General features: G+C 34.8%; 1 protein-coding gene across 1 annotated transcript in view; it reads left to right on the top strand.

Moving 5' to 3' along the window:
- Window positions 1-15792, top strand: part of EXOC2 (exocyst complex component 2) — a 125769-nt gene that overhangs the window by 88956 nt on the left and 21021 nt on the right. The window contains exon 23 of the mRNA XM_058832779.1: window positions 161-302. Within this exon, the coding sequence (XP_058688762.1) occupies window positions 161-302 (142 nt within the window). The remainder of the gene's footprint in view (window positions 1-160; window positions 303-15792) is intronic.

Genomic DNA, 15792 nt, shown 5'->3' with positions numbered 1-15792 from the left:
TTATGTATGTAATTACAAATTGAAATGTGTCAGTAATCACTGCTTTTTGCTGAAATTAAAGACGACATGAGGAATTTTTTTGGGGTATGTGATTAAATTCTTTTCGTTAATGACTATTTTCTATGTTCTTTCTCTTTCCTTTTTTTGTTTAATTTTTTAGGTTAGTATGGAATCCTTGAAAGAGCTGGATCAAAGACTCTTTGAAATGTACATTGAATTCAAGGCAGATCCTATAGTTGGGTCATTAGAACCTGGCATTTATGCAGGATATTTTGATTGGAAAGATTGTCTCGTTCCAACAGGTAAATATCTGCTTATTAAACTCAAATGATTTTAACAGTGATTGATAGGAGCTAAAATATACTGTACAATTAAAAACTTTTTTCTAGTCTGTGTTTTTAACTTTTGACATGTTCTCATTATGAGTTCTTTCTCACAGACTTTACTTAATTCCTAAATCATTTTTCAAATACCCCCAAATGATTAAAGCTGCTTTCATTATTGATAATCTCTTTAATACGTGTTTTTTGTGATTATTTTGCTTCATTGCTTATATATAATAGAAAGAATTATAAAAGCCATCTTTGCTATTTTCTTATGAAATTCATTGAGGTAGTTTGGGATATTTTCCAATAGAATCTGGCTACTTTGATAATAGATGTAATTACAGTTCTCAAAAGGTAAAATTATGATAAAATGCGTATTATAACAGTAGTTCAGCAAAGAATGTTAAACCATTGCAGGGCAGGTATAAGGTGTTTTAAATTACAGATGTTAGTAATTTTTTAGATGCTTTAATATCCTCTGTTTTGAGGGAGCATAATATATAAATGAATCTGCCTTTTTTTCTTTTTGCAGTAGTGAATATTGTGCACAAATAGGTCCTTTGAACATGTAATTTGTCCCGTGTAAAATGGATACATTTAAATCCCTCACGACATGAATGTCTGGTTAATGCCAAGTAGAAATTAGTTGCAGTGACATAGTACATGGCATTTGGAAGGTGATCTTGTCCTAATCAATTTGTACATTCGTGTTTCAATTTTTTTCACAGAGTTGTATGTGGCAGACTTAGTAAAAATTCCGTGGTACTTAAAAATTGGTTATAGAGGCAGTTACAAGAGGCACACTGGTAATCTGTGAATCAAGAGCTGCAGGTGCTTGTTTGCTCAAAAGCAAAAGGATTTTACTTTAGACAAAAGTGTCTCTTTTTTACTTTAGACAAGTGTCTCTTCCATGTCTTGTTACTACTTTTGTGCTCAGAATATACGCTGTGATACAGCATACTATGGAAATAACTTAGATACTCATCCTCCATGTTCAAAAATGTGTCTGAACGATACATAACTTGTCATCATATTTGAAGTATGTTTTCACTTGGCACATTTGGATTCCCACCAGCTAACCAAGACAAAGACATTGTGTCAGCCTTTTATATGCTCGTTTCTTCATCTCTAGTGCATTGGCATCTGCTTACTAGGCTCACATTGCCTTTAGGATTATTCTATAGTCTTCTCTTTGTTTAAAGGGAGTATTGCATTTCTGATACAGGTGGGCCTTAGCCTTCCTGTTGTCCAGTTCATTATTAGTTTAACATACTTTCTCTGTAAATTTGTGGCAAAAATTAAAATGAAGACAGTGAATATTAGAGACACCTCTTCAGGATTACATATGATAGTGTTGGCCAATTCAAAATAGTAGAAAAGTTGTTTGGGGTTTTTTTGTTAAACCCCAAGTTAGACATATTAAAAAAGAACATATAGACACTTCTGTGCTTCTCCACCCTGATGATTAATTACCTTTCTGATTAATTAACCTCTCCAAAATGTACTCAGTTGACTACTGGTATAAAAGTATTATGATTTAACATCAACCAGCAACTAAGCATCACACAGCCACTCTGTCACTTCTGTCACTCCTCTCCTGCCCTGGTGTGATGAGGAAAAATCAGAAGGGTAAAAGTAAAAAAAAAAAATAAATGTGTTGAGGTAAGGACAATTTAATAATTGAAATAAAATAATAATAATAAATTTTAATGAAAAGGAAAATACCAAAGAGGTAAATAAACCACAAGGAAGAAGAAATAAAAACAAGTGATGCAAATGAAAAATAGTCACTCACCACTAAGTGACCAATGCCCAGCCCATCCCCAGGCAGCTTTCCCCCTAGTTTATATCCTGAGCATGACATCATATGGTATGGAATATCCTTTGGCCAGTCAGGGAAAGCTGCCCAGCAGTCTCTTCCCAGATTCTCATGGATCCCCACCCACTCATTGGCAGGGCAGCATGAGAAACTGGATTTAATATAAGCATTGCTCAGCAGCACCTGAATCGTGGATGTGTTATCAACATTATTCTCATGCTAAATACAGTACTATACAAGATAGTAGGAAGAAGATTGACTCTATCCCAGCCAAAACCCAGACAAAGAGTAGCTTTGAGGACCTTAGGTTTGCTTGATTACAGCAATGATTCAATGACCCTGGAAATATTTGGTGCTCTGATAGATAAAATTAGTAAGTGATTAGTAAGTCACCTACCTCTTCATGAAGGTAGCAGAGCTTAATTATTGAAAAAGACTAGATGAAAAAAGCCTCTTTGTGGAGCAAATGAGAATCAAACTTCTTCCAGTATTCAATCAAAAAAAGATCATCCAAGAGCCATATAATTGATTTTTTTTTTCAATAAACTGCTGTTCACAAGGAGCTTTAAATTGTATGCTAAGATTTTAATTCAGAAAATCCACTCAATACATAATCTAAGCAATGCAGTTAATACTGGAGTAGACATGCTATCTTTTTTATTTTCCTCTTAGAAAAACCCAAAACAAACAAAGCTCTATGTTACACTTAATCTCCAACAGCATTGAAAAATACCTACTTTATTAAACTGAAATAGCATACATATGACTGGGAGTGGGTCTAACTTGAGTCGAACACCATTTGCTCAAGGATTTGTTAAAGAGTGACATACTGATTTTTTAAGAAACATTGTATATTGGAAGTTATTATCTGTTTCCAGTTATCTTTATGTCTGCAAAATATAAATATTTGATTTCTTTCATTTGCCTGGTTTGGATCTTGACTTTCATAGCCTTAATTTTAAAAAACAGGAAAAAAAACTGAATGGCAGGGCAAACTATTTGGGCCTGTTGTGTTCCTGAGTGGTGCTATCAGTGATGTGCAGTGCTGTGTGTGTGTATAAAACTGTATGATTGCCAGAACATTAGAGTTTGGCATTCAGTTTTTTCTATGTGCTGTTTCTGCATTAGCTTTCAAATAGTACTAATGATGATAATAAAAAGGTGAATTTTGACAGGAACAGTTCTTTTTCTGAAGGGAAAGAAGAGGTCAAAACATCAATTTGCCCATATTTAAAAGATATGGTAAAATGCAAATAACTTCCCTGGTTCAGTCTGAAACTTTCAAGCATCCCATCTGGCCATTGAAAATCTGACCAGAATTTGGGGCATGTTGATGCCATGATACATCTTTTGCAAAGAGCATTTTCGAAAATGTGCATATGAAAATATGCACATGATTTGGTTAGGAATAAGATTAAGAATTTTCTGGTGGTGAATTTTCTGTACTGTCCGGAACTTCAAGACTACAGCTGTTTCTGAACAAGAATGGTTTTGGGTAGATGGAATTATTCAGGAGAAGGATGCTAATGCTGAGAAAGGAAATAATGTAACTGGCAAGACAGGGAGAGACTGGAACAAAAAGCTTGTGATGAAAACTGGCATCAAGTAAGGAATGGAGGTGGATCAAGGTGGGAAACCAGGACTGGATGAGCAAGTTAAAAACATAAATTAGGGTAGGATTTGGAAATTAAATTAAATTGAATTAATCCATTTTTATTTAGAAATATAAATGGATTGCACAGGATTATTCAAACAAGAGACAGGCTTGAAGTGCAAATAAAAGGACAGAGAAATCTGATACTCACTAAGCAAGTGAGTTTACCAGACACTGCTGTGTAATTAAAGAAATCCCCTCAATCTTGCACTTTCATCCTCTAGGGATAACAGCCTATTAATATTACTGCTTACTTTCTTTGCACAGCTTACAGAAGTTATGTATGAATTACTGTATACTTGGAGTAGCACTACAGGCCATGCTATATGTATGAAATACCACTGGGTAGCACAGCAATAGCCGAAATGTTCTGCCTTGACAGTGTTATCAACGTTGTTTCTTTTTGAGAATCAAGGCTTCAAATGTCAAGGTCTACATCATCAGCAAAAGGAATCAAATCCACAGAAATTCCTTGTGCAGAAATTTCATGTATTTATTGCCAATATTGTTGTTGAGCCATGTAGACCAAGGCAGTAAGACAATTTTCTGTTTTCTAGTCTGGTTTTCTGTTTGGTTTCTTTTCCATATCAGTAAAAGTTATGCACAAAGAAAAATTACACAAATGCAATACTTCATGATTCCATCTTTAAATAATATTTTTTCCCACTTGACTTGCTTCCTAAAATGACAGCTGATTTGGAAGTACAAGTGTTTTTTATATCAAGTGGAACTGATACAGGCAAAAAACTATCCTGAGCTGTTACAGAATTTGAGAAGTGAGTGAAGCATAATCTGGGTGGGGAAAAAAGGTGCCAGTAGGTTTCTGTCCACAGAGTTTTCTATGTCATGTAAATAACTCACTTAAGTGTTTCTGTTTTAATCTTTAAAACACCTTCTTTGAATCCTGTCAGTTTGAACATTCATGGTTAATTTGACTAGCTAAAATCTTGTAAGTTATAGAGCATTCAGAAAAGTGTTATCCAAAACCTTGACACAATTTATCATTGGCAGCTCTGGAGGCATCTGGCTGTAAGTACTGGGGACAATTTCTTGCATCATAAAATTCATAGAAAAATACAAGAGTGAGAATAACTGTATTAAATGAACAGTTCTGAAGAATTTAGAATAAAATTAAGAGGCCTGCCTTTTGAGCAAGCTTTGAAAAATATGTACTATTCAAGTGTGGTACCCTGTTTCTGTCAGTGTGGAAGAAGCTTATGCCTTGCTCATTTAGACAATTGTCCTATAATTATCAGCTATTTCCTTATACATATGCTTTTTGTTAGTTTTAAATATAAAAAAGGATAAATTGTTTGCATGGGGCAAATTTTCATTTAGCCTACGTGCTAAAACTTTTACTGTTTATTTTTTCAACATGCATGCACTTTTCAGTATGTAAGGTCTGAATGTCAGAGCTTGTACACAAAGTGATTTTGTTTGGCTCTTTATTTTGATCTAAGGTGTGACTACCGGTGTTAGAAGGCAGTTTTATTAACTTAATTAGATTTATTGTTAATAAATAACTCATTTAAGTTTTCACTTTAATTTCAATGTAGACTTCTGAGTCTTTACAAGACAGACTTCAATTTTAACATGCAGCAGCAGTGAAATGTAGTTTAGTTCTTTTGTCTTGTTTGAAGCATTGTTCTAATTTATTCTACATTATTAACATAATTAAAAGAGATGAAAGGAACAATAGGAAACATAGTGTTAATCAGTTGCCAGGTATGTGTTTAGATTGGTTTTTGTGTATATTGTTCAATCTGATAGTTTAACATACAGGGTTTTTTTTTGTTCCTGTTCATACATCTCTTTTTTGGCAGTAAATTGTGGGTTTTTGTGCATTTTTGCTTTCTAGTTTAAAAAGCATAAGTTATGTCTTAGTCATGTGACAAAATTAATTTATTATTTTATTTATATTTATTTTTATATTTTTACATGGTTTATTTGTTATTAAAAAATTGATCTTTTTTGACTTGCAAGGCTGTTGACTTTTGGAGAGTGAATGAGGTGGTTGCTCTGAATTGGGATAGAAAAGATTTCTGTGCATTAATGTTTTTGTAATATAAGCAAAGGTAGTTGTACTATGTGGGTATTCAGTCTTTTAGATTATTAATATGAGCTTTTGCATGCAAATGTCGAAGTACTTTTCATAATATGGCAAGTTTGATTATATTTAATTTGTTTACATATGCAATTACTGTATTAATTTCTGTAAGACTGTAGTATGTGAGGGTTTGTTTACCACACAAGGTTGATGTTCATTTCTTTTCCCGAACAATTCAGATAATGGTGATATCTCTTCATAACTTATTTTTGAGATGCTGGCTGCATCACTCAGCAGCATTCACTCAGATTTCACAAGCATACAGATTTTCAGCTGCTATTCTAACAATCTTTTTTAAATCTGTATCTTCTGTGTTTCACCTGTTTTGTCAGATATGGGGGTGGGGGGGGGACTGTAGTATTTAAAATTTCACATTGCTTTGAAAGTTTTGGGGATTTTGCACTTTCAACTGAAAGGTGATTGTGTTTTTTAGATATTCATTCTGTACTTGGCATAAATTGAATATAGTCAAGTTATATCTGAATTTCTTCTTTGGTGTGTTAAGAGATCATTGTTTGAAACACTTCAAATATATGAAATGCCTCTATCACAGTAAAAGATTAAGTGCGTCAGATCTGCTAAATCAGATTTTTTTATACTTGTCACATCTTTTATCTGTTATTTGTCTAATTTAATAATCTTATAAAAAACTTCTAATGGCAATAGCCTGATGAAAAGGTACTCAACAGTTAAAAATTAAATATCAAAAGGCATATTTAATTTGTACTTACGCAGTGACATACTTGTCAACCCTAACTTTTCTTCTTTTGTTTAATTTGGGGCACTAGCACCCTGCTTACATGAAAGATGACAAGTGCATTTACATCTTAAAAACATTTGGATATAGTACAAATCATTTTCTTTTTCTTTCTTTTTTTTTTTATTTTTTGTTAGAAATAAGCAATTAGTTTTTGACTGAAATGTGCAAAATAGTTTTGTTTGAAATCTCTGTAACCCTTTAGATTTCTCCTAACCGTTTAAAAGGATAGCTTCAGAATTATCTTACTTACATATGGTAGATGATTTTGAACTCCAACAGGCCTCAATCTGTTGATGTCCTCTCTTTAGGAATTGTCTGAATTTTTATGCTTTAGTATGGCCAAATTCTGGTATTTTGATGCAGGAATAGAATGTGCCATGTTATGTGAACAGGAAGAAAACAATGTTTTGCAGGTCTGTTGCATATGTTAAGGGGAAAAAATCCTCTGTACTGGCAAATGAAATTGCTAAAGGACCTGTAATTTTGGGGGGGTTTGTTACAAAATGCTAGTCGTTTATTTATGACATAAGAGGATTCTTATACACAGCAGTCTTTAAATAGTCCAGTTAAAATATGCTGGTTTTCATTCAAGCTAACTGCTCTTGCAACGTACATTAGTAAATTGATGTTTTGTGCTTCTGGTAAGGAAATACCAACAATATAACAATCAAATTTGCATTAGGTTGAGTTGAAATCATTCATCCTTATATGACCCATTCAACCAGCAAGTGTAACAATCCATGCGTTGAATGACTACAGTTCATGCATTTGTTTTACTGCATGTAATTCTTCACAGAGTAGAATCATGTACTAAAATTGTAAAGTCAGGGGCCCTCATATTGTAGCCCTGCCATTTTTTTGTAAAAAACTAATTTGCTGCTTGAAACATAAGCACAAATTTCAATGCATGTGTCAAAATACCTTCATTTGTGTAATTTCATTTTAACTTGAAATTATTTTTCAATTTCACTTTGAGGCATTTAGGTTGCAATCTATTTCTCACTCCTGACAACACTGTATTTTCATATTATATTTGTGTCTGAATTAAAAATTTTAAGGATCATTCTAGCTGGTGAAATGGAATGCATATTGTCCTTTCAAAAGATGAGAACAGAGGAAGGCAATGGCCCCTCAGCTTCCTGTAGTTTCTGTCAACACATTGCCTTTAATTTCTGGCTATTATAGAAATCCCATTAGAAACTATCCTGGATAGACATCACATTTTCCACTTGCTACATACTAAGTTGCACTTGTATTTTGACTTTATTAGATATCTTCTTATGCTTCTCCAACTTCTTGCATGCAAGATTTTCTGCTGCTAATTTTGATTCAAGTTTTTGTTGCCTGGTCTCATCAGCCTTTAGACTCCACATGTACAAGTATTCAGTAGAGTTTATCTGCATCTTATCTGATTTATACCTTATGCTTCCTCTTGGTTTTCACATGTCCTGCCTCCCTCACAATTCTGATTTATGACATTTTCTGCTATTAAGCGTACCAGTAGTTGTTTACTAGCCTGCTATCCATCATTCTTCCAGCTTCTCTTGGGTTTTACGTATCAAACTTCTTGCTAGGATACCTTATGGCATTTCTGTCTTATGTGTCTGTGTCTTGCTAAAGACTATTAAGCTCCAAAAACATTTTGACTTCAGTATTTTTTCATTAAAAGTTGGAAAACCTGCATTCTTCTCAAACTATAAAATTAAATAGTCAGCAAATATGAAAATTGACTGCTTAAGCAAGATGTATTTTTAAAAGGGAAATAATCTATTTGAGAAAAGCATCTGCCTTGTTTGAAAAGTTGGAAGACCTAAACCAGACTTAATTTGTATTGCTTTAGGGATGGGAAAAGCATGTGTGTAAAATCCTTCTATCTCTAAAATGAAGTCTTGCAGTGATTCCTTGGTCAGATGGCAGTTTAGTCATGTAGCTTGAGAATTGTATCTGCTTATGTACCTGTTCTAACTGATGGTATGACAAGTCACTCTAATACCTGAATGAGATAATAGTTACTGCAGCTTCAGAGGATTTACTTACCAGGCATGTCTGACAGCTCTGAAGTCTCCTCTGTTGTCTAGCCAGTTGTAGGAACTTGTATGATACTTGTCAACATTTCAGCATTTTCTTGTTTATATAGTCAGCCACTGTGAGGACATGTGTTAATGTCAACAACCTTTGTTTTGGTTTGGTTTTGATTCTGTTATGGGGAGACCTAAAAAATTTTTAGCCCCTCAGGCATACTCTCTGAGAAACACTTAAGATCTTCGAATATCATTTAGTATTTTTATGGCTGTCTTTGGTAATAGGATCTAATCCCTGCATTGTTCAAAGCAGAAAGCTAATTGGAGATTGGAATTGATAATGCATAGAGGAGAAAGGGCAAGCATTTCTTCCCCCCTCTTCCAGCACTCGTTATTTACAAGCATGAATGAGGGTATATCCACACAAGTTATGTACTGTCTCAACCCTTTCAATAAAAGTAATAATAAATTGTGTTATCAATAAAACAATACTCCATGGTCTAGCTTGTTGGCACAGTGAATGCTTTCATATTTATGTTGCATTTGATAGGCACAAATGGCATCCTTATGTTTCCTGATTTACTGAATTCTTTGGGTGCCCCAATATTATGGAATGATGCAGGGAATAGTTTTGGAGCACAGGCAGATTGGGTTTGCAGGTTAGATAACTGAGCAGAAAGAATGGATGGAAGTGTGTGAGAGTAAGAACTCGGTGGGGTTGGTTCAGATGGGTTTGGAAGCCAGAACCAAAGACTAGGGAGGTGAGGGAGGTATGAGAAGATCGTACGCCAGAAAGCTTAGAACTCCAAGTCAATAGTCACTATTACTATTACTTGGTTTTATTTCATTACTACTTGGGTTATGAGCCAAAATAAATTCAAACCTTGGCTGTGAATGAGGTGTTTGAGTGAGCTGTGTTAGACTGCTCCTTTAATTGTTATTCTTAGAAATCAGATTTTTTATTATCCTGGTAATACTCAAGGTAGTTTCCGTGGCAATCTTTAACAAACTGAGGTGTAATGAAAACTAGTGGAGTGGGCAGAGTAAGTCACATGAAAAGTAAAATTGCCTGTAGTCCCAAATTATTAGCTGTTCTGGAGTCCCTAGTTAGGCTTTTTAGCTTGGATTTATTCTCTTCCTTCAAAGATTTATTTCCACAGGTGTGCTAATTTTAGGGACTTTTTCTCTCAGAATATGCAGTTGAGTAGTGTTAGCTGCCAAAAGATCTTGTGACTGCTCTCTTCTTCTACCCAGAACTGTTTCCAAGTCACTCTGGCAACCTTTACCCAGATCATACTCGGGTCACTGTCACAGTTTCAGAAGGCAGCCTACATAGGAACCCTGTAAGATCAAGAAGCATTTACAGGTCATGATTAATATTTGTGAAACACAATTGTGTTGCTGTTACCTATTCATAGGTGAATGTGGCTCAAATTTAAGCTTGATCTGTAGAAGAGGTTGGTTTGCTGGTGTTTATAGTCAGAGATTTGTGTGCAATATTTAGATGGAAAGTCCCAAGTTAAAACTTTGGTATTGGTCCAAATAAACTCATCTGCATCAAAATTACCAGACTTCTCTGTGCCTTGACTTTTCATCCCATGGACCTGCCTGTGTAGTTCCTATAATTCACACTGTTATGCTTAGAGAATGGTTTTGTCTTGTTAACCTTTAGCATGCAGGTAGTCATTAGAAACAAACTGTAACAGTGAGTGATCTCCCCTGATAAAGGTGCTTAGTGTCTTGTGGTGGAGATTCTTCAAGGGCCATATAAAATACAGCATTATACTACCTCCTGTGCAGATGCAGAAAATCATCTTAAAACATCTAGAATTTGCCCCAGGCAGCTCAGCAGCTCAGTCCAATAACCTTGATGCCCTTACTGAACCCACTGGTCAGTTCACATTCTTGGTTATGGTTTGAAGTTTTGCCTAAGGGGTCCATGGTCAAGCATAAAACAATACTGATTTCAGGATGAAAGGGGAACAGTAAAAACTACTATTTCCTAAATCCTGAACATGTGCAATAGTTAAGGTTGCTATTGGATTTAACATTTTAAAAACACTGATGAAAATTCAGTCTCCAAAATGAACCTTGTCACTGGACAGACCTGCAGAGTTCTACTAGCACAGTGGGAAAATAGCTGTCTCCTCAGTACTTCATAACACTTTCTGCCCAGGGTTGTGTGTGTGTTTTTAAGTTAAAAATTCTAGTGTAACAAAAAACCTTAGCTTTCTATACAAAATTTCTATATAAAATTCAGCCTGGAGCATATTCCCTCAGTAGCCAAGTTATCAAGCCCTTGAACTCTTACTTTGTAAGTGGGAAAATATGATCGGCTTCTAACAGTACAGCAGATCCATTGTAATAAAAAACATTTCATTAGCTTAAAATTTCTTTATACAATGAATAGCAATTTAAATTTAATGAAACACTTAAACTTTATTGATGTGTGGATGAAATTAGTGTTGGGTTTGTTCAGCAGTTGAAGTAATTCAAAAATATTAAAAGCCTTTACTTTGAACTGTGAAAATCTTAAGCTTTCCAGTTATTGTGGGTCACTCCTGAGTCAAGATAGCTTCCAAATGTTGATTTTGGATTAAATAGTTTTTGAGAATCTATTGTTCAGGTCATGCAGAAACATTCTTAATTTCAAATCCATGCCATTTTCAAAATTCTGTAGGGATTCAGTAAAGCTTGGAAGTGAAAAAACAATTAAATAGTAACACTGGAAGTGAGTGCAAGTTCTCACCTTCACACTAATAAATAAGATTAATATATGATCTCACTGAATACTGTATATGTCTTACAACAATTTTCTCTCACTTTCTCCTTTTTCAAGCAGACTAGAAGACAGTAAGGTGTGGTGGGGTTTTTTGTTTTGTTTGATTGTTGGGGTTTGGTTGGGTGGTTTTGTTGTTGGAGTTTTGGTTGGTTTTCTTTTTCTGCAGTAACATCTCTAAAAGCTGCTATTATCTGGTTCCAACACAGTTAAATAACCAACTGATTATTTATGCAGACAGATAAGTAAAGCTATACATAAAATCAACTTAGGGCATTTTTTGCCATAAATTTAAGGTATACTCTTGTGAGTAATTATTCCTGATACGCTGATCTACATGCATTTGACTGCAGTACGTGTTGCAGTTTTTAAATACGTACATTGGTGGAAGTAAGGGCTGGCTGAAAGGCAAAATGATGATTACCCCTTCAAGGTCATCCCAAGTTATTAAGTCTGTGGAAAAAGAACCAAATTCTGTGTGATTCTGTGTGAAATGCACTTCAAAAACAAGTAACTAGATTTTACCATAGAAATCAAATTGGAGAATTTGGTGAAATGAAGCAGAGCACAACTTCTACTACATTTTCCAAAGAATCCACTGAATCTGTAATCAAAGTCCTATTCTTCAGTCAGCTTTTTCCCATGACTTGATACTTCATCATGCCTGCTAAATACTGCTACCCATTATTGTCTGTAAGTTAATACGGTGGCTTTGATTTGGTTGCCAACTTGCTGAATTTAGTTACTAATGACAAATAAAAATTTCATATACTTTCATGTATTTCATGTACAATTGGTACACAAAGCAGTTTGGAAGTGTGTGAAGAACTTGTTCTGTGCTTTTTTTCAGTGTGGGGACTGCTTCCATTTTTTGAGTTAAGAACATTCACAGACGTTTGCAGAATCAAGTTCAAAAAGTATTGGGGTTTTTATAATTATGCATTGCCACCTGCTTGTTATCATTATATATTTGTATGATTCAATAGAAATAGCAACTTCCAAAAAATCATCAAAGCTAATAAGAAAACATGCTGTACAAAAAATGAGAACTGTGCATCTTAGTGCTGCTCATAAGCTTTCTCTCAAAGCACCATTTTTGAAGTTGCTTACTTGAAAAAGAGTCTTTTAAAAGGTCCATACTCTACTTTCTCTTACCAATTTTGTCTTTACTTTCTCTTACCCAAGTTTATTTGTCATAAGTTACTAATAAATGCAGGACATGTTTCACACGTAATTAAATTTTTTTCAGTAACTTGAAGGTTAGAGAGATGCAGAGCAAAACTGGACACTAAAATTATTAGTGTCTGTATTGTTCCAAGCAATATTATTTGTGAAATTAGTCCCTTTTGGATCAATTGACTTCAGTTTTATCATTTCTTATAATAATAATATTTGAGTGACAACCGAAGTAAATTCATAAACATAGTATATCTCTAAGCCCATTCTTCATTTACGAAATTGCTGTCATTTTGCGTTTGACAGGCTATTATTACAGTACCAATGACTGCAGGAATTATGAGAAGAACACAGAGTTTCCTGAGTGAGTCTGTGTTTTGAAAGGTTTTAATAATTTTAGGTTTTATAAAATCATGAAAGGACACCTTCAGGGTGCCTTAAAAATGATGTGTTTGAAAGAAATAAATGAACATTCTTGTAGACTATGCTTGGTTTGTGTTAATGAAAGGAAATGCTGCTTGAGATTTTTGGATTCAACTGTTCTCAGTTTTGATAGAGATGTTGATTTTTAGTCTGCCTTACAATTAAAGTGACTGGCTTTTCCTGTTAAATTGGTCATCCTGTATCTTTATGAGGTGAATGCAGCTACTATTTTATCTGTGGAACACCTTTTTAAATTGGCATTCTTGTCATTACATAAATCTTCCTGTATGGGGATCTCTGGGGCAGTCTGAAGGGGTTAGTCCGTGTTGCTGACTTTGAGCCCTACTGACACCACTGTAGGTGTGACTTCACTTCTGTAAAGTGAGAGAGGTCTGGGAGTGGCAGTGACCCCCAGGTGTGATGAGTTACCACACTCAGGCTTTTGGAAGCCTGTGTCAAAGTTGTCAAGGGGTACAGCTGTTTGTTTTTTTCTTAAGAGGCTCACTTGTGAAGAATTTGGAAAAAAAATGGCAAAAAGGCTACAGTACTGGAGTGTCAGGCTCCAGAGATATGTAGGCACTGGTTTTACACAATGATGGTACTCTTCATTTGTGTACCACCCACCAGCTGGTCTGTTTCTCAGTTTTTCTCAATTTTTCTTAAATCTGAAAAAAAACATAGGAAAAGAACTTTTAAGAAGCAGAGTTGTTTATTGGTCAGCATAGTCATTCTTTATTTCATGAAAAAACTGTTGATGCACACAGCTGTTTGAAAATATGTCCAATGCTTAACAAATATTGATATACACTTTGTAGTCTGTTCCCTCTTAAATGCAATATTGTGTCAGTGTTTCTTTCATCTACAGACTTTGTAAAATTAAGAACCTTCTGTGACCAGGAAAGAGCCATTAAATTTCCACTCTGCTACATTTCCTGGATGCACACAGAAGGATCACAGTCCTGTCTTGCAAATTGCTAAAATCAGTGGGAACCTGGTCATACCAGGGACATGTGCCCTGTTTCCAGCACCTTACCTGTTGGCCATTAGTAGTCTCTCTTTATCAAAAGAAAATCCTTTAGCATTAAAATTATTCTTATAGTAAAAATCTAGTGATAGTAGAACTTCAATACGTAATGCTATGACTTTTATATGCTGAAAATCAAGGGGGACAGAGGGAAGAATTTTGTTAAACATTTTTTGTCTGGAAAAAGAAGCAGCATTCTACAGCAAATGGATTGCTGGTAGATAAAGTTCAGGTAATACTGAGTCATCCATAGATGTATTCATTTTCTTGTCAAGAAGGAGGGTTTGTTATATCTAAGTGTCTCACGCATAAATTTCATTCTTCAGAACCTGATTTTTTTTTTCCATTCAGGAAGAAAAATGGGTTTGGTTTAGATGGTATGTTTTAGTTGGGTGAAATGTCTTTTCTTGTAGTGCAATTTTTTTTTTCATCTTCCTCAAACCACCTACTTTAATAGTTGTAATTAATTTCTGCTGTTGGGTTTTCCCTTAAGTCAAACATATAGCCACTTTAATTCAACAACACCAAAAAAAAAAAAAAAAAGACTTAACATCCCCAAAGCTGTTAATGCTGAAGTAGAAATGGTAAGGTATTTTTACATGATGCTAAATCTACAGAGCAGTGCACTGTTGGTTGTAAAGTGTTTGTATTCTTGTTCTGACACCAGGTTGCTTTCATGGGTTAGAGCCACACATTGGTGCTTGCACTTGTAGAGTACTGTAAAGGCTGTAAGTCTGCCAGACTATGTTGCTCTTACTTAAATGACAACAACAAAAAGACAAATTTCTGTGGGTCATGTATCTCAATTACTGGGTTCACATGAGGATCATGGATGCATTTCTTTACCAGTGGTGATTTGAGTGAGCTGAAACCTGTGTATGCTTAGATGGAGGGGTATGAATGGCAATAACCTCTGAATTAGGTATTTTTTTACATTGGTGTGTTGGAGTTTTTGGTTTAAGGGGTTTGGGGCTTTTTTTGGTTGTTGTTCTTTCACCATTTACATTCTTTATTACCTGATTAGTGGGTTGAAATTTGACTGATTCTGCAAAAATCTGCACAGTTTGAAAGTCTTCATGTTTCAATTCTAATTATGATATGCAGCATCTTTTCTTCAAGACCTTCATGTCTGGATTGGTAAAATGCCCTTTATGCTTTGTTACTGTGTTTGGAGGAAGTGAAAATAAATCCATCTCTTAACAAAATCCTTGCAAGAACATGCATACAAAACAAATTTTTCTTCAGCTATCTGTTTCTCTTTTAGGTATTTGATGCTAACAAACACCTCTCCTTCCCAAGTGAAGCACTGTTGGGTTTTGCATTTTCTGTTGTAGTGTTTCACAATTAACAGATTTTGCTCCTTTTTAATAATAAAGGAAATTGTATTCTATCCCATCGCAGAAGCAGTGGAGTTTAATATCTGTAGGGAAAGCAGCAATATTGGGTAGACCTCTTCAACTTTAATTCTGTACTCTGTGGTTTGAATGGGATAGCAGAAGGTTCAGAACAGTCTCAGCAGCTTAAATTTTAAAGATATCTCAGTCTGGTCTGTGCAAGAAGGAACAGAACCAGTATTATTCTCTTGGTGTTTTCCTCTTGTAGACTGAAGTTAATGCATAGACAGATACTAATCACAGTATTGGCAGTCTTTAGAGCTCTTGCTACTCCAAGGCAACTGGAAGATAGAAACTTTCAGGTTCTTT

The sequence above is a fragment of the Poecile atricapillus genome, chromosome 2 (genome assembly GCF_030490865.1).
Source record: "Poecile atricapillus isolate bPoeAtr1 chromosome 2, bPoeAtr1.hap1, whole genome shotgun sequence".
NCBI lineage: Eukaryota > Metazoa > Chordata > Aves > Passeriformes > Paridae > Poecile > Poecile atricapillus.
Note: the sequence above shows the minus strand (reverse complement) of the source record. Positions and strands in the feature narration are given on the sequence as shown.